This window comes from Heloderma suspectum, chromosome 4, assembly GCF_057233095.1.
Source record: "Heloderma suspectum isolate Gila_16-S chromosome 4, 16-S_ref, whole genome shotgun sequence".
Taxonomy (NCBI): domain Eukaryota; kingdom Metazoa; phylum Chordata; class Lepidosauria; order Squamata; family Helodermatidae; genus Heloderma; species Heloderma suspectum.
The window spans coordinates 246,069,911-246,089,458 of NC_139461.1; the positions used below are offsets into that span (position 1 = coordinate 246,069,911).

A 19,548-nucleotide genomic window follows, 5' to 3' on the forward strand; every position below is an offset into this window, starting at 1 on the left:
AGGAAATGTCTATTTATAGAATAAATATTCATAAATTGAGAATTGAGGAATTTGCAGTGCCCAGGTGAGTATACAAGGTCACCTAGGTGAGCACAGTGGATGATCTTCCTAACAGGATCACATTTCCTGTAGCTAGGGGCAGGGTCCAAGTGTCTGTGATGGTTTGCCAGTATCAGGCCCATAATACCAGTAAAATATATTACCTATTCCACATTTATAATGCTTTACCTCAAAAAGAGAATTGTCCCATCACTCTTTGTTTATATAGAAAAGCAAACACTGTTACCTTGAAGAAACTGAAAGAGACAGAGTGGTACATAGCACCCTAGTGCCACACTATACACATGTTACATTGTAGCCATAAGTAACTAAGCCTTGATAAGCCCTTTTTTACAAACATAGATCCAGAGCAATTGCAGGGGAATGTTCTGGTAGAAAGCAAATTGTGAGGGAATGGTAAAGCATCTCCTTCCCGTCTCTTCTGTGATGCAAACTGCCACCTCAAAAGGAGAAGAGACTGTAGAATGGAACATCTTTTGCTCCTGAATGCCTTTGGCATTATCTCTTAATCCTTATCCCCAACTGTAATTTCATGCGCATTCATACTTTGCTGCCCCTTGCTTCCTCTTACCCTTTGCAACCTTCCCCATCTTCCCCACTGTCAAAATTTAACCTGTAAGCTCCTTGGAGACAGTGATCTGTCTCTTTTGCTGGTGAAACACTGTAAAGCACCATGCACATTGATGGTGCTTAAATTACCATGTACATTGATAGTGTTGCATAAATTGCTCCTCCCTGTTCTCTGGCGATCTTCAGACACTGGGCAAAGGCCCAGCATTGTTTTTAAAAGCCTTTGGGACTCCCTGCATTTGGCTTCTTTTTTCAATTTGCTGCTCCCATTCGTTGTTATCTGCTGCTGAATTTACTTTATCAGTTTCCTATTAGATTTTGCTGTTTAATTTATTTTGCTTGGTTTTGAATTACTGTTTGCATTACAGATTTTAAAGATTTGTTAGCTGCTTGTAGATCGCTTTAGACTTAAATGCACAGTACAAATGTTTTAATACAGAAAGATAAAATGTTGTTTTATTTATCTGTAATGTCAATGTAAGACCTACCTAGGCTAGAAAAAATGATTTTCATCTGTGTCTGATTTCATCCAATAATAAAAGTATTTGCACACAAATAGTGCAAGAGGAGCTCAGACATACTATTAGTCTCATGTGTGAATACCCTTAGAAGGTAATTAACACATGGGGATAAACCCAAGTGAACAAGGTGAGAATTGAAGATAGAATGGAGGTGGGAGATGGTGGAATTCATATAGCTGGAGCACAAAACATTAATACAATACATAACCAACTAATACTGGATATAGTGGGAAGACCACCCCTGTATTTTAGAATGCCATGAGAAGAGAGTCTGCTTTATGCTTTAATAAAATAGGTGGGGATTAACAAATCAGTTTCTGTTTTTCCCACTTTCAAATTTTTAAAATCTCAAGTGCTTTCCACCCCACTTACAAAGAGATTTGCAAATTTTGTTAAGCTCCAAATTCGATAGGTACAGCTATCCCCCACATGAAGAGGACAATGTTGTTTCTGCCTGCCATGCAGCTGCTAAAGATGAGGGCCCTATCAGAAAAAAGAGGGGGTAGCTGTAATTCAGCACCAAAAACCTGGTTGGTTTTTGGGACTCAGGGACACAGGAACTCAAACCCAAATTGGAGGGATGAATCTATCAATTTTGCTTTTTCTCAAACTTTTAAAATCTCAGGTTCTTTCAATGGCATGCTTGAACAGATTTGCAAAATTTGGTAAGTTCTTATTTTTAAAAAAACCTGAACTGAACCAAATTCTTTCTTATCCTTAGAAATAGAGCCACAGCTCATTCCACGCTATGCTACTTTATCTCTGGCTATACTGGTCACATAAATATACAGATCCCTATCTCTATTACCCATTTCTCTTGCCCCAAATACTGTAGTGATGGATAGGAAGAGGTTACAGCCTGGGTCTTGTGTAATTCAAGATGTTGTTAGTGAGTCATATTTTTTCCGTTCTGGGAATGCTCCTTTTGATTGACTCTTTAGTTTGTTGGCATGTATTTGCCACACCCTCTAGAAAAATATTACACTTGGCTATCCGCTTCCATTTTGCAGATATTTCAAGTTCTGTTGTTTGGGGAAAATAACTTCTCTGTCCCTCTTTCTCAGTTTTTTTCTCCTGTAAATCAGTGCATCTGCAGGAAAATTACCTACAAAGCCATCAGATGCTGCTGGTCTTCAAATTATGACTTAATACAGAACTTAAGGAGTTAAACATACCTAACTGTGGGTACCGCAGGTGCAAGGGGGATGGAAAGAAGAACGTGGTTTAAGTAGCGCACACAGTAAAATCCACAGAACTCATGAGTTTGCTTGTGCAGAAGCTAAGCATTCCTGTGCAATAAATATAAATAATTTTACAGTTCTTACCCTCATGCACCAAAGTGCTAGGGAATCTGAAGAAGGAGAGTTCTCTGGGTGCTGGCGTGATCCAGTAGACAGAACAGAAAAGCAATATTCCTGGGATACTGGGTTTCTTGAACAAGTTAATGCCTCAACCTGTTTCCCATCTGAAGAATAGGAATGTGAGTCACCTCTTTCACATAATGCTTGTAAGGATGAATGAGCTATAAAGAATTTTCTATACCATAAGGCCAACAGAAATCAACAGCTTTTCTCTACAGATAGTGTGACCCTCTGCAACTCCATCTTGCACCTGCTTCTTGGGCCTGTTATATAATGGTAACCATGTAACACCTTTACAATGTGCTCACATTTTAGTTGGCTCCAAGGCCCAGAAAGGTAGTTGGAAGAGGTTACAAAGTTCTCAAACACTTGAGTGTCTCATCTGCTTTCTGTATTCTTCTCTCCTACCTCTTCCTCAGCTGCAGGAATACTACAAGAAGCAGCAGGAGCAACTTCATCTGCAGCTACTGACTCAGCAGCAAGCTGGAAAGCAGCAAGCCAAAGAGGTGGGTTTGGCCTCTAGGTACAGAAATACTCTGTCGTTTGCATAAACAACTCTGCAGAAAATAAAGATCCTCCCCATCATTTTTTTTTAAAAATCCACTCTCTAGAGTTGGCAGGAAAACTACACATTGTTCCCCATTCAAAAGAACAGTCTGGGTTATTGGGCTGTCTTTCCCATTTGAAAGAACAAACCAGGCTATCCTTCCTTATTCTGTACAACAGGCTTAACTTCACAATTTGGGCCTAACAAGTCACTGCTTTAAAAAATATATATTCTCATGGATCCTCAGTAGTTTGTTGGAAACCTGTTGTTTGTTCAGGACGCTTATCTGTAATGGCAAATATGTGATTTTTGCTTTAGGAATCAAATTGAAAATCATAGATATTTGCAGCATCCCTGCTATTAGCACTCCTGCCAGAATCAACATCATAATGCAGAGTGCTGTGAAAGCATTCTTTGGCAGTTGTATTGCTGCCTTGCAAGCACATGTTACAGCTCTATGATAATCTGGAAAATTTAATAGGCTTGTCACAATAGCCCAACAGGCAGAACTTAAAGGACTGAATCCTGAGAACCTTGTTATTCCCTGGATCTAACACCCATGTCTTGAAGTGCTCATCTCTCCCCTTTTGGTGACTTTCTTTTACCATGTATTTGCATAGGCTTGTGATTGAGCCAGACAGTTAAAATTCTATATGTAGCAAGTGATCTTAGCATCTTTCATGCCGGTTTGTGCAAGGACAAGTTGAAACTCATTCAACTATAATGAGTTCAAACACTTCTGTGTAGGCAAAATCCTTCCATGAATGCTTTGTAATATGAGATGGAGTTCATTTCACTACTGAGGCACCTCGAATGCCAAGGAATCCTCTGCAATACTTACATCATTCCCCTTATGTCAGCTTGTTGTGAATTATTGTGGTTAACTTTCCTTTAACACTGTTTATATTAAAGATGGGTGTTTATCGAGTTCTCTAGTTAGTGTTGGGTTGATAGAGGCACTCGTACAGCAGTGTTGTTCTGTTTGCTCCTTAAAGCAGATTTTGATCATTCCTGTCATGTCATAGACAATGTGTGCTGCTTCTAATCTCTTTGTTGTTAGTTTGTTTCATTATCTATTGAAATAGCTCCAGAAAGCCATCTGTCATGACTGAAATTACCAACAGCTCAGATCTGTTTGGTTTGTAGTTGATGAACGTTATTAATGACTAGTTTGCATGTTATGGCCGCCATGTGGTTTAGCCACTCTACTGCAGATGGCCAAAAATATGTGGCCTCTGTGCAGACCCATACTGGAAACTGTGCACATGCAGGCCAGCCATGGAAGGTTCTGTGCTTATATGAAAGAGCTCTAGTACTGTTCCTCTCACTTGAAAGTTTTACCAATTGAGAGGGAGAGGTGCAAATCTCTCTGTGGTTATAAAGCTGCCTCTATGTGTTGGCTATAATGTGGAAAGAGACTTGGCTTCTGCAAAATGTTGGCCCAGTAGCTAATGCTTAACCTAGCTTTGGCTATGATTATATGAAGGGGTGGCATTTTTGGCCATATGATGTTTAAGTAGCATTGGCTATGCTTTAAACCACAGCAATTTACTGTTTCTCCCTTGACCACAGAGGACATTCCAAACTCTTTGGGAAGTTGCTCCTCCTCTGGCAGTAGGCAGAATCCAGTAATGTCAGTTGCTTCCTTAAAGGGAGTGGCCAGCCCCCCTCCCCACCCTCCCAGATTGGATCTGCATAGTGGCACCAATGCAGAGTTCTTGCAGAGCTCCATGGCTCTGCATGTTTAAAAAGAAAAAAAAGATGTAGTTGAACTTAAGGTGCGAGAAGGACTTCTGACATAATTTTCTCGTCATCCCCCTGTCAGCTCTTAGTCAGGGTCAGACCGGCTCGGGAGTTCTAGCTGTTGGGCCTTCCTTCCCTTAAGATGGGCCTGCATTTTAGCACATTTTCCCCCTCAGGTGTGTTTTGGGCTGACATTCTGTTTCCCTTATCTTTTCGCCAATCTAGGCAAACTCCAATGATTGGTTTGTAAGCTTGTCTGAACCATTACATTGCTATGTGAAATAACTATTGTCATCTTAGAGAAAAAGTTGGCATGTGGCATCTGCTTGCTTATTTGTTCATTTGAATTGATAATCCATCTCGGGCTGAAAGTTCAGAATGGGAATTCAGGGCCAAACTACATGTGATGTTGAGTTTGTAGTTCTCTTCCCACCAAGCTTTTTTTTTTACTCAAAATGCAGCCATGGAAGTTGCAGTCTGTCTCCAACGATGCACACAAAATGAAGGGAGAAGGAAAAGCAGGAAAAACTTTCTACCCTTTACTACTTTCAGTGTTTTTTTCTGCTGAAAATGCTCCCTCTATTTGCTTTTTTCTCCTTTAGAGGGGAAAAAATAAAGGTACCTCATTGCCCAGTTGACTTATTCTTCCTACTTTACTGAAGAAAGGGTGAAACACTACCTTAACTATTCTGTATTTGTCTATCTGATAACTGTTACAATAATAACTCAACACCTCTGAATTGTCAGTACACTTATTTTTTCAGACCCAAATCTGAAGAAATGGAGCTATTTTCTTTCACTGGGGACCTGAGGCACCCCAGCGATTTGCCCAAAGTTACACAGCAAGCCAAAAGCAGAGCAAGGAGCCTACACTTGGGTCTAATGAATCTGAACTTTGGGACCTCTTTTGCCCCTTCCCCAGTCTTGCAAAGTGCTACTTCCATTAATTGAACAAAAATATTATTTTAGCAGGTGTGAATTAAATCCCATCACCACCAATAATGTTTCCACAGGCAAAGCCATACATTGTGCTCAGCTCAGTAAGATTACCTTGCTGCCACTTAGTAGTGTCTTTGGAATGCTAAGCCATCCGCCCAGTTCATACAAGCCTAGTTCCTTCTGTGCTTCCAGAAAACTTGAGAGGGAGAAGAGCTTTTAGACAGACTCTTGTCTCTGGCAGTTGTCCCAGTGTACCAGCTGATACTGCATGGTTAATCTGCAAGGGGGGCAGCATATGAGGATTGGCCAGTGAGTAACCTAGGCGTCAGATTAATGAAGTGCTCCTGTCAGTCCAGAGTGTCACGCTGAAACTCCTCTTGATGTGCTCATAAATCAAAGTGACGGCGCCTGTTACCCCAGTAGCTGCACCCGCTCAGCTGCGTCTAATGTAAGCAGAGCACAGACAAAATGCATTAAGGAACTCAAACCCTGTCGCTAGGGAGAAGATCAGGGATCAAGTAAGTGGAAGGTTGGAGCAGGAAGAGAGAGGGTGGGAGTTTGGGATTACACCCTAACAGGAAACCTTCCTTATGTGCCTCCACCTCTGAGAGAAGGAAAGATTGGAGAGGCCCAGTGGGCTCCAGTGACTGGCAGAGTAAGGTTCAGTAATTACTTTCTTTGTGTTTAAGATTTTTATCTGTGGGCAGATAAGCTTCATACTTCATTGGTTCTATCAAGAGTATGCAGCGGATGACCTCCAAAAGTGAAAGTGTCCAGAGAAGCCCACAGACTCTGCCAGCAGCACAGCAAGGGAGGGTGAGAGGGAACTACTAGGCAACATCTGAAGGAAACTTTTATTGTTTTAGTTCCTGGTGATTAGGGAGCGATCTTTGAGGAATGTGGCTTAATAGAGGTAGGTGGGAAGAAAAACTGAAGTGCATCTAATGGACTCTGCAATTTTATGCACACAGCACCCACTGCTGAATTTGGTAAACTACCACTCTTTTAAGGATAATGGGACTCAATTATTGTTATTCCAACAATAATTCCACAAAAATAATATTTTAATTTAATTATATGCATTACTTTGCCTTGCATTCAGTGTGTTGTTTGAAGGATTTTCAAATTAGGGCTATTTTTCATACGGTTCACTCTAAGTCAGCTTCCCCCTTTAATTTTGCTGTAATGAAGTGATCCTCCAAATTCACTGATGAATTGCATAGTAAGAGTGCAGTGTGCCACTTGGCTGTTCAGCCTTTGGAATGTGGGCTGAGTCAAGATTCAGTGAGCATTAGAGTAATATTTGATCATTTAGAAAAATCTCATCACCCATCACATCAACATGTGAGTGTTTTACTGTGTAAAAAGTGATAATGAGAATTTGTCATTTGGAGTGAAATTTAAATGTGGATACTACAGATTGGAAGAGAGGAAATACTTATTAAAGGTGCTTCCAGATGAGGTTTTTATTGTGCAATCACCCTTCTTCATGGAATTTCAGGGTGGGGTCCAGTCACTGCCATCTTCCATTTGTAGCCGTCCCATATTTTCCCACCACTTTTGTCTTTCTTACTGCAAAAAAAAAAGTCTGTTAAAGAGGGAAAGACAGAATAGCTGCACAATGTCTTTCAATTGATAGTTCTAGGAGCTGTCCATCTAGAAGAACCCTAAAACCAAGAGCTTGCCTCTGCCCACATGTTTGGGATGAGTAAGCAAGCAAAAAAAAATCCATAGCAGACTAAAACAACATTTAATCATTCACTGCCATTTTCCCAATTTATCCTGAGCCCCAAAGGCCAGCCCTAAACAGGTAAGTCTTATAACACTACGATCATGTGATCAGGCTTGGACTTTGTCCAATCTGTAGTGTGAGAAAGTCCCATAATTGAGGGCAGCCACCAAGAATGCTTCTCTTTGCAGCACCCTCGCTGTCTGAAGCTGATGCACAGATGGCATCAACAAGAGGGCACCCTTGGTGGATGTCAGATTGTATTGGAGCATGTGGGAAGAGGCCATTTTAAGGTATATTTTCTGCACTCTCAAAAACTAGATATTTGTGTTTGTCACTCAGTTCCTTTTCATACTGGCAATGAAAGATGTGCTAGAGGGTATGGCAATACTGCCACATCTCACCCATGTTTTCCCATCACCATTTTGAACTAAGGGCACAATCCAATGAGAAGATCTCATGTGCAACCTCCATTGAAATGAATGGAAGCTGCATAAGAACTCAACAGTGTTCTTGCACAACTTCCATTTGTTTCAACAGAGCTTGCACAGGAGAATCTCCTGGTGGATTGTGCCCAAAGCTTCTGCAGTAGCTCTTGCCACTGGGTGGGATAGCAAGAAATGCATTGGTATTTCTGTAATCTTCTGCCCTGCCATTTTTGATGGTGTAGAAAGAAACTTTAAAACATAAATACCTCTAAGTAAGGATTCTATAGAGAGTTCTTGTGAGCTTGAATTGGAGACTTATCTAGTATGAGCAGGGAATTTGATATCCAAGCTTTGGTTAAGAACTTAGAGAGAAAACTAGCTGTAGGATTCAAACAACCATTTCAACCACTTTTCCTCCCAGTGGTGGATAACTCTTTATATGGTGGGAATGCTTTGTCCCCAGGCCTTTACAGGAATTCCAAAAAGATTTGCTTTTATGTGATATGTTGCATGCAAAACATATTGTGTCAGTATATTTTCTAAGGGGGAGATGGTGGCACTCCTGGATTCTGTTTTGGCTCCAGCACTCACTTATGTGACCTTAGACCTCATTGTACCTTCAATTTATCCTCACTTGTACCATGGCTGAGCTTTGCAGATTATTCGGTTTTCAGTGGTGTAAGATTCCATTTCAGAAGACCTATAGCGAGGCAATGCTGCTGAAGCCATTTCACCTGCTGGTTATTCACTGTTCCCTTTTTCCATCTTTTGTGCTTTAGGTTCCCAGAAGCTACTACTAGGGCTCAGCAACAAGTAGATGAGAAAAGATACAGAGCACTGTTGAGTTATGAGGTGAAAGCAACATGCCCTGGGGATTCTAATGACTTAATCCGTTCCCAATTTCCTTCTGTTTTACAGCCTGGAAGTTGAGTGAATGAGGCAGTGTTTAACCGCCCTGATGAAACAGGCAGAAACCTGTGTACACAGAAAGGTCTACTAGGGAGGAAGGAAGCAAGGGAGGGGACAAAGCAAACTCCAGGCAGTGTAAAGCTGCTGCAGATTGTTACAAGGGAGTTCTTTGGGGTCTCCACCCTCCCCTCCAGGCCATTCGAAGTGTATCTCTCACACCCATAAAAATGCTTTAACGTGAACGACTAACCCTTCCTTGCTCTTCTGCCTGCAGTTCATTCTGCAGGGGATGCCTCTTTCCAGTTTTGATGCCCCTTGGCTGAGCCAGAGTCCCTGATGATTCATTAGTTAGGAATTCTACCCAAATCCAGAATGAATGGACTTGTCTTGATACAGTCATACTCTTCAATGATGTATTCTATTCTACAGAAAGCTACAAAGCGAATGCTTTGAAGATTAGATGAAGGACAAAATTAATGTTTTGCATTTTGAATCTCTCCAATGTTATTTTTTCCAGTTCTTGCTTCTCCACAAGCCTCTTGGACTCAAGTTGCTATGGATCTCTCACTCCCTCTTAAATGCTCTTATCTGCCAATTCAAGTACACGAATTTTATTTATTTATACATTACATTTCTAATCTGCCCAATAACTAATGTTCTCCGGGTAGATTGCAAGCAGTTAAAATGCTATTGAACAGTTAAAAATACAAACTACAATACAAATATTTAAAATAATACAGTACAATACAAAACAATAAACAATATAATGCAAAACAATAAATAGCACAGGAATCAATAAACCAGCCATAAAAATATAGAACTAAGTCTCTTTAGATATAGTCTCTCAGAGGTAGTATGAAGGAAAGCTAGCATCAAATGGGTGGGAAAGGGGCCTGAAATGTTTGTTTTGTTTTAATTTTGTCAAGTGTTATAGTGCTGCTTACAAAATAAATAAATGACAGAAGTCCTGTCTCTTTTGCTGCCCATAAAGTAGAGTCTATTCATTTGGCCTTGGCTATACTTGAGTGGTGTTTGGAACTACAGAGGATGAGACTACAGAGAAGAGGGCCCAATGGAAGAAGCTGGGGTTGAGCTAAAATTCAGGAAGCAGTAGCAGAGGCTACCTTTGGGGTATGGGTGAAGTATCTATAGGAGACAGGCAGAGGTGAAAGAGTAACAGATTTGGCATTCCTGGTCCTTTGTAGAGCAGTTAGGTGTATAGCAGGGGTGAACAATGTGTGGCCCTTCAAATGTTTTGGCCTACAACTCCCATGAGCCCTAGCCAGCGTAGCCAATGGTGGGGGATGATGGGAATTGTAGGCCAAAACATCTGGAGGCTCACAAGTTGCCCATCCCTGATGTAGAGGCTTAGTGTTGCACCACAAGGTCACAGAAACAAACAAAAACAGAGCTAATGAGAATACATGCTACAAGGAAATGTAACTTGTTGATGGTAACACTTTCTGCTCTTCCCAACTATGTTTTAGCACTAGAACAACGGGGGAACCCTGATTAAAGCTAGACATGAAACAGATGCCAGTATAGATGGCCTATGCTGTTATATTTTAAGAATTATGTCACTTTTAGTTAATAAACAACAATAAATGTGCAAATTAGCACCACTACTCTTCCACTGCACTGATTGTTTTTTCACATCTCTCCTCTGGTTAATTCCCTTCAGTTCTCTGGTTTGCTTTTCTTCTGCAGATATTTAATAAGCTCTTTGGACATGCACTTACCATGCCTAGAGCTGCAATCCTTATACCACTTAGCTGGGAGTAACTTCCATTGATCTCAGTGGGACTTCCTTCTGAGTAGGAACTTTTTTTTATTTAAAAAATTCATTGAAAAAATGGAAGCTAACCAATTCCCAATAATAATTATTTCCAATAATTTATTCAGTGATTTTTCTTAGGAAAATCACTGCATAAATTATTTTACTACTACTACTTAATAATAATAACAATAATAATCATAATACAGTTTGTCTTGGAGGTTCTCATTTTGCTTTTGAGCTTTCATTTTAAGCTACCTCAGAAATAATATTTGAAATTAATTTTGTTCTTGGCTTTGCCAGAAACTCCCCAAGAAAGCGTGGGTGTCTGAACCATTATTCCTTCCACTGAATTAATGGGCCATATCTTAATGGATACAATCAAACAATTGGACATGGATGTCATTGGGTCATGAATTTAGGTCAGGGGTAGGCAACCTTTTTGGCCTGTGGGCACATTTGGTAATTTGAGAAACAGTCATGTGTGCAACCACACAGTGGCTGCCATGGAAGGCGTAGCTAGTCACAAAGGACAAGTAACTTGCCCAAACAACTCTGTACAAGGTAGAGGTAGGGTCTGAGCCACAATACACTAAACTCCTTTGAGCCCACAGTTTTCAGCACCAAGAGAAACCTATTTCCCAGAAGGAAAACACTCTTTCTCACGCTGCTCTTCTGCCAGCCAAATCATTCCCCCATCTCTTTTTCTATCTCACTCTGGATCACCATCCATGGATGCTCGCTCTCTCCCATCAGTCCCACCACCCTCTCTTGTCTTCATTTCCTAAGAATGTCTCTGAGCCCCATCATGTAGCCTAGATACATTAATGGGAAATGAAGATGGCAGCAGCTGGAGGCAGCTTGGTGGGCACCAAGAAAAGTGTCGGAGGACATATTGGTGCCCTTGGACACCACATTGCTTAGCTTGGTTTACGTGTTTGCCTTCATGCCAGTCAAGCTACAGTACTTGAATTTTTAGATCTTTAGTGCTCTTAATTTCCATGGGACCTAAAGTGATTATATCCATATTCTCCAACTTAATTTTTTTCATTGGGTTAACAATCTTACCCCATTTCCTGGCCATAATTTGAAGATCATAATTAACATTTCTGACAGGTTCTGCAAAACCTTTGATAAATTGTAGCCCGCATTTGTGCTAACTTCTGTCTTCTCTGAAGCCTTGCATAAATCACCAAGTTTCTATATGTAAATCCTTATAAGAGGGCTGCAGTGCATAAAATAAGTTCATAGAGTATCTTCCCTTTTGCCAATACAATAAAATATATCTTAAAAAAAAAAAATCCGTGAGACCAGCAGGAGACCCCAGATCTTCAGTATTCCAGTTTCAGGATTAGACATGACCCAGACAGCGATGAGTTATTGCAGGAAGAGGAACCTGTTGCCTTTTAAAGTCTCTGAGGTTACAGTGTTCGTGTGTACAAGCCCTTCCTGTTGCTCGCAGGAGCTCAATCCATACATATTTAGAGTAGATGGGTTCAGCTGAGAAACGGGAATTCTGTCTCTTTATGCCCAATTCAAATGCACAGACTTTGTGGAAATGCTCATCTGACAGAAAGACTCGGCATTTTCAGTGCTGTGCCAGGCAGGCTCGCTCTCTTTTCTTCCGCCGCCCTCCCTTCGTTCTGCTGCTGTTATAGATCAAAGGCTTTCTGTCTTGGTTATCTGCTGTGTGGCCACCGAGGACAAGAGATCAGGACTGTGAGCTGTGCTGGCTGCAAGCAAGGCTAAAGCTGGGATTGGGCTGCTTATGCAAGACCCTAGAGAATCCCGGGAGGCCTCGGCTGCAGGGTTGAAAATAATGTGTTTTGATTTTTTCCTTTTGTCTTCCAGCAGCCATTAGGGAATAAGCAGCTGGCATTCCAACAACAGCTACTGCAGATGCAGCAGCTGCAGCAGCAGCACCTGTTAAACCTCCAGCGACAAGGGCTGGTCAGTTTACAGCCAGGACAAGGCACCGTTCCTCTGCAGACCCTTCCACAAGGTAATGCGCATAAGCGTCCTTGCTCTTAAGTGCTGTAGGGGGTAAGCCGCCCACCCAGAGCAGCAGTTAGCATAGCCGGTTGGTTGTCTGTTAATTTTAAAAGCGGGATGTTTTCAGTGCACTTGGGGCCTGACAGTTGGCAAGCTTTCGCTTTTGCTGTAAAACAGACATCAATACAGCATTATTAGACCAGAATGTAATGTTCCTGATCCACCTCCTGTTTGATGAATGCCTTGGAGCTGTGTTGCTGTTGTTAATGGGAGAGAGACAGGGCCTAATATTTTGTATTCATCTTTAATGCAAAATGCAGTAATTGCCTACCAGCAGAAGCTCCAGTGTGATGCTGCAGCTTTCCATCTGAAAGAGGGGATGAGTGCACAAAGTAGCTTTCCTTTATGCAGAGACCTTATGCCCCTCTCCACCAGAGAGGCAGTCCTTAAGGGAAGCAACAGAGCCTGGGCTGAATATACTCAGCCTACCTCATGCTAAATAGGGTGCTTTAAACATTTTGAGATCTGCTCTCGTGTGTGGGTAGCTCCAAGCAGTGACTCTGTGGGTGGGTTGGGGGAGGTTGAAAGCTGTGCTCAAGTGATGCTGATGAGTGTGCCCCCGCCTTTCCTCATTGTGGCCTCAACAGCAGGAGTGCCTGAATACTGCTTTCATCCCTCCCCCACCTTGCACTCACCACCTGCCCAAGCCTGTTTGGCTCTGTATCATGACGCCCAGGGATAGTTGGGATGGAAAGCTAAGAGTTCAGCTACTCTTTTGAAATTTCAGTCTGACATCCTGGGTTCATTTGGCCCTGATGATCAGAACTGAGTCCACACCCATCCTTTAGAGAAGGAAGAACTGAATGGAAATATGGAAGGGACAATTAATTAAGAGTTACCTCCTGAAAGGAAACCTGGCTGCTGCTGTACCATAAACTTCAATCTACCTACTTACCTGAAAGGCAGTGTGATCATCTGGCTAGCCAAATCCAGACAAGAATGAATGTATCTTGCATTCTATAGCATGGAATCCATATGTTGCCAGGAGCACTCATAGTATATAATCCCAGACATGCCAAAAAACCCAAACCCCACCAACCCCCTGTGGCACTGAGTAAATCTCAATGTCTTTCCTGTCTTTCCTTTCCTGTCTTCTCCCACCTAGGGGGTATTATTACCAGCTTCTATGGATTTAAGAATTGGTATTGATATTGAACCAAGATACTTTACAAACTCAGGCCAAGCCCTGGGGTGATATTTAACATGAAAGAGAATTAACTAAGCAACTTCCACATTTCTGTGTAATCCAGAGGAGATACCATATATTTATAAACACAAGGTGTATCTGGAACTGAAATTTAAGTCCCATGCATCCTTTTTTTATTTGATCTTTCCAGCCTCACATTTTCCTTCTGAGGAATATTATATCTTAGTGGTAGTGTGGGTAAGGTGGGTTGACAGGCCAGAGCTATTTAATAATACCTAGCAAACTAGGTAATTTTAAACAAAGCATTTCAGGGAAAACAACATAGTGTAGAATCAGGCATATAAGAACAATACAAAGATAGTATTCTAACTTAGCCATTTCCATCTTCTGCTAGGTAAGAACTTTAGCTATGTCAGGGCAGATACTTAAGACCATTTCATACATTATGTTTTTCCAAAATGGAAAGCATATTCCATGTGTTGATGTTATGTTAGTGTATTTCTCAGTCTTAACATGTGAAGACTTCAGGTGCCAGAGTTCTTCGAAAGTTACAAAGCCAGTTACCTTTAAAACATACTGAGAACATTTGGGCATCACACCAAAGTTTAGTCCAAGTTTAGCATGAGGAGAATGAGTCACAGTGAGCCTAAGGTTCGCACCTTCCCCCACTCCCTTCTCCTGCTCTGGCATGGGTGTGAGGAGGACTTTGGAAACATTTGCTTTCGATTTAATTTAACCATAGTTAGCATTTTGGCTGAACTTATTGTTAATGTAATGGTCTGAAGTTGGTCTGTTTCAAACAAGCCATAGTTAAGATTAACCACAGTGTTTGGGTTTGGATAAAATGACAAACTCTAAACAGGAAGTAAAAGCTTCCCAGTTCCTCCTCATGATTGCCCCAGGCGAAGAGTGGGGAATGTGTGAGTCCAATGGTTGATGTGATGCATTCTTATCATACTAACTATGGCCTGTCAGAGAACAAAACAAGCTCTTTCCCTCACTAAGCTAGATTCTAAGTAGGTATTACCCAAGTTGCTCTGGTCCAAGAAATAAAATTAAGTCAGGTCCTAGTGTCGGGAGAGATCACAGGACAGGAAGGCCTGGCGTGCTATGGTCCATGGGGTCACGAAGAGTTGGACACGTGTCGGGTGTGGCTAGTAACCTCATGAGCCAGATGGTTTTGAGCTGATCAAGAAGCATCCTGGTTAAGTTTTAAATCAGACAAAGACTTACTTTTAATATGTAAATTTGATATCAGCTGGAAGTTAAAAGGAGAAAGGGAGAAAGAGATGAAATTTGGGGTGCCACAAAGAAACAAATCAAATAGAATCCATTATCGGATGGTTAGGTGTGAATGGTTCCCATGCGCATTCTAGAGTGACAATTGTCTTTGCCTGAAAGCATTAACCTTTTGTGCTAGCAGATCTGAGATTATATAAAATGGTTGCATTTTGGGCAACAGCTATACAAATGCATATGCTGAACCAGACATTGTTTCCATAACTCTAGCAGCAATCGTAGCAGGATTGTGTACTCCCTCATATCTGTCTCATCCTTCCTATGTGTATAGGAAAGACCAGAAAGGAAAAATACATCCACAGGACTGCTGTGCTACTTTTTGTGATGTATTTGATGTTGTAGAATCTGTGTGCACACTTTTGGAAATTACCCCTGCAGAAGTATGGGGACTATATGTGAGTTGGAGTGTCACACATACAAAACACATTGACTTCTAGCATGATACACAAAACCTGAATTTGTTTGATACGAAGGGCCAAACTAGGCAAAATAGTGGGAGATGTGTGTTTGGATCTTTCACTGTTACTTCTAAATTAAAAGCAGGCTCACCAACTGACCCCAAATTGAATTGGGTCCATGTCACTGAGGAAGGGAAGGTTTAATCTTGTACCATGCTTCTAATTTGAAGTCCCTCCCCACAAAGCTACTGTCTGTCCTACATGGAAAAGCATACGGGTACTTTTCTTCCATATGGCAAATAATGGGCTGTGGGGAGGTTGATCGGGGAAATTAGAACACAGGGGAGAATTAAATTGGGGGGGTGGAGGGTGGAGGCAGGCCTACTTTTAACCGTTAACAATAACAACATGGAAGACTTGATCCATTTATCTTCCATTGTCTTGTTGCACACTGAGTCTTGGACTTCAAAGGTCCTAAACCACTTGTACGTATTAGGTTTTGCTCAGTCTTATACAAGGTGTTGAATGGAGCAGCAAATTGGAATTTCATATTGCTGATTAGCCCACTACATCCCAGAGTCCCTAGACAGACTTAAAACATGCATATGATCCATTCAAACCAATCAACTTGATCAATAAATGACATCTTTAGACAGTCAGGTGCGAAGTCCATTTCGAACATATGACACATATATCCCTCTGGTTTAGTTTCCCCTCTGTGTAACAGTGGTGTAATTTCTAGTCTGTATCAGGGATAGGTAGAAGGTAGACTGCAGTGCACCAGAGGACTGCTGGCCAATTTCTAGTGTGTCCTCTAGTGCTGGGATTGCTGCAATGAACCAATTACCTAGGGAGGTAGTGGGCTGTCCCACACTGGAGGCGTTCAAGACGAGGCTGGACAGCCATCTGCCGGGGATGCTCTGACTTGGATTCCTGCGTTGACCAGGGGGTTGGACTCGATGGCCTTGTAGGCCCCTTCCAACCCTACTATTCTATGAATGGTGGACTAGATACAGTTTGATTTGATACAACAAGGCATTCTTATGTTCTTAAGCAAGAATGCATATTCAGGATCTACTAACACAGATTAGCTATACATTAATTGTTAAGTGATCCTTAATATGTATTTCTACATCAAATTTAAAACTTGTCATGACCAGGGAGATTCTAGAACACATAAAACTGAAGTAACTTTACTGCTACACTGTGAGATGTTGAGATACCACAATTAATAATATTGCATACATAGTCATGAGGAGAGCTATCAATAGGAGATTAATTAGCCCTTTTTGTCACTAAATTAAACAGAAATGTACACCTTCATGTATTTTTTGGTTGTCCTGGTATGGGTTCTGAGGACTTGTTCTAAAATCCTCTCTCTCTCTCTTTTTGTCCCCACTTCTCACTTCTTTCTGTTCTCTCCAACATGTGAAGCTGTGTGTCCCTCAGACCTTCAGCAGCTGTGGAAAGAGGTTACTGCTACTCAGCCTGTAGAAGACAGTATCAAGCAAGAGGGACTTGACCTCAGCACCAACACCACCAATTCTACCTCGTTTTCGGCCGCCAAGGTCTCTCCTCCAATTTCCCATCACCCTCTCCCTAATGGACAGAACGCCATGCTCGCACAAAGGAGGGACAGGTAGAAGTGAATGGGCCTTTATTTGTAAAGGATATAGAAGTTGTAAAGGATGTAGAAACTATCTCACAGGAAGCCTTGTAGTCCACTAGCTAAATTCTGTGCTGATGATTGGGAGAACTCTTGAGTCTACGTTTGTCTTCTGAATTTCAGACCTATGGCTGTGATATTGTTTGCACTGCAGTTTGGCACAGTGTAGGTTTACTGGATATAGAGTCATATTTGTGATTGTATCTATTTCCAGTGATAAATGGAGTGGATTAAGCCACAAGAAGAGGGAGTGGCAGTAGAGAAACTGGGTCCCTCTCAATCCAGGCCTAATAATTTACAAGCTGGGCTTAGTTAATATTACATGTGCAGCATGGTTGCCACTGGAAAATGTAACTATATGCCTGAGTGGCTTCCCTTGCTGTTGAGGAGACTCTTTCCATGCTAGCTCAGCTGCTCTCTCCCTCTCTTTTTTTTTTGTTTGGGGGGGTGGGTGCACTGGTTCAGACACAGTCTTAGTTTTTCAGTTCATCCCACTGGCCAAATAAGAATTCTTCATATTAGCTAATGTCAGGGAAATGGCTTAGATGTTGCACCGTTTGGGAGAGTCCAGTCAATAGCTTCCCACATTCTTGCTTGGGCACTCTACAGATAGCTAGGAACATAAAAGACCCTGCAGAATAATTGTGACTCTTTCCCTTGGGTCAGCCTCATGTTAATGACAAGAAAGCAGCTGAGCTAAGTACACCGTCTGTATGTCTGCCAGCAAGAAGCATCACATAGATTTACACTGCAGAGATAGGAAGCTCTGCATCAGTGCCTCTAGTCTAGGCAGTTGAAGCCACCTGGCAGCACTGTTAAGGCACACATGCACAGGAACTACTACTTCTGTCTTTTTGGTGATTTGGGGAAAGTCCACTGGAGGAAAAAAAATAGGTATGATGTGGTACCTGTAGCCATACAGATAAGAGCCTAAGAGCCTTTCTGTGGCTCCAGTATAACTTGGTGACAAGTAACTTTCACAGTTAAACTGAGTTTTAATTACAGCATTGGGTGGTGGAACTATTATGTTTTTATTTTTAAAAAATATGTATATCGAAATACTTATATTTCATTTGTACTTCAAAAGATGTGTTGCAACATATCTTTTAAAATATTAAAGCAAACAAGCAACCTATATTGTAGTCTAATAAATCAAGATTGAGAGCAGATTAAAGCAGCACCAGGATCTGTAAGGCACACTAAAAGCCTGGGAAAACGGGTTCATGCCTGCAAGCTAGCAGAGTACATACCAGACAAATGGTCACAGAGAGGAAGTTCCACAAGTCAGGTGCCAACATCAGGAAAGTCTAGTAGCTATCTACCTCACTTCAAAAGTTGAAGGAACCTACATTCGGGCCTCCTACGAAGATCTTCACAAATGGGCAGGTTCACATGTGAGCAGGTAGTCCAGATATCTTGGTCTCAGGCTGTTTAGACCCTTATAGCTCAGAACCAGCACTTTGAATTGTGTCCAGATATAAATTGGTAATCAGTTAAGGTCTTTCAGTACTGGTGCGATATGTTCTATTGCAACTATGTTCCAAGCAGTTCCTGAACATAGGCGGTCTCATCTACAGTACATTATAATAATCTAAGCTGGATGAGACCAGACATGTGGCCAGATCATATTTCCCAAGGAGGGCCACATCTGCTGTACTACCTAAAGCTGGTTAAAAGGCGTATTGTGCCACTGATGAGACTTGGGCATGGATCTAAAAGACCAAGATCATTCTGGTAGTTTATACCTGCAGTTGTAGTTCTAGCATCATACTGCCCTTGCTAGTCATGCAGAGGAAAACCATCTGCTCAATGCTGGGAGTGTACGTTCTGTGGAGACTGGCTGATCTGAATGAGCTTATCTGATCCCCCTAAAATTCCCATGTGGGTGTGCCTTTTTTTCCACCTGCAGCAAATGAGTTATATAATGTATTTCTGGTCTGGACAACAGAAATGTGAAGGGGTGGGGGGTTTCTGGCCCTTCACATCTCAACCAAGGCTTCATTAGGACTTCTGGCAGGCAGGGCTAGAGCTGACTTCAACAGTTCCATTGTAATTCTTTTTTGTTTTGCTTTGCCCATCCTTTGCAGCTCTTCTCATGAGGAGACCCCTGGTTCTCACCCTCTGTATGGACATGGAGAGTGCAAGTGGCCTGGTTGTGAAACCCTCTGTGAGGACTTGGGACAGTTTGTCAAGTAGGTGACCCCTTCTGTGTAAGGCTTTCCGTTGTTGTGTTCTTCCACCCAGCCTGTTTTTCCCTTGCTTCCTGCTTCCTCGTACACTATAGAACTCAAACTCACAAAAAAGCAAAAAGGTCCCTGCAAACCAATAATTAGTGAGATTGGATACTTCAGAAAATAGACTTGAGCAGACCCCTCCACCCCCAGCCCCATCTGGCATTGTTACAC

The 19,548-nt window shown here is 41.7% G+C and overlaps 1 protein-coding gene across 6 annotated transcripts in view; it reads left to right on the forward strand.

Annotated features, from left to right (window-relative positions):
- The window catches only part of FOXP4 (forkhead box P4), a 181,479-nt gene that overhangs the window by 120,445 nt on the left and 41,486 nt on the right, over positions 1-19,548 (forward strand). For 5 of the 6 annotated variants that reach the window (XM_084853115.1, XM_084853117.1, XM_084853121.1 and 2 more), the window contains 4 exons: positions 2,932-3,018; positions 12,433-12,583; positions 16,912-17,116; positions 19,231-19,335. In XM_084853115.1, coding sequence (XP_084709241.1) covers positions 2,932-3,018; positions 12,433-12,583; positions 16,912-17,116; positions 19,231-19,335 — 548 coding nt within the window. The remainder of the gene's footprint in view (positions 1-2,931; positions 3,019-12,432; positions 12,584-16,911; positions 17,117-19,230; positions 19,336-19,548) is intronic. The other variant, XM_084853120.1, reaches the window with a different exon arrangement.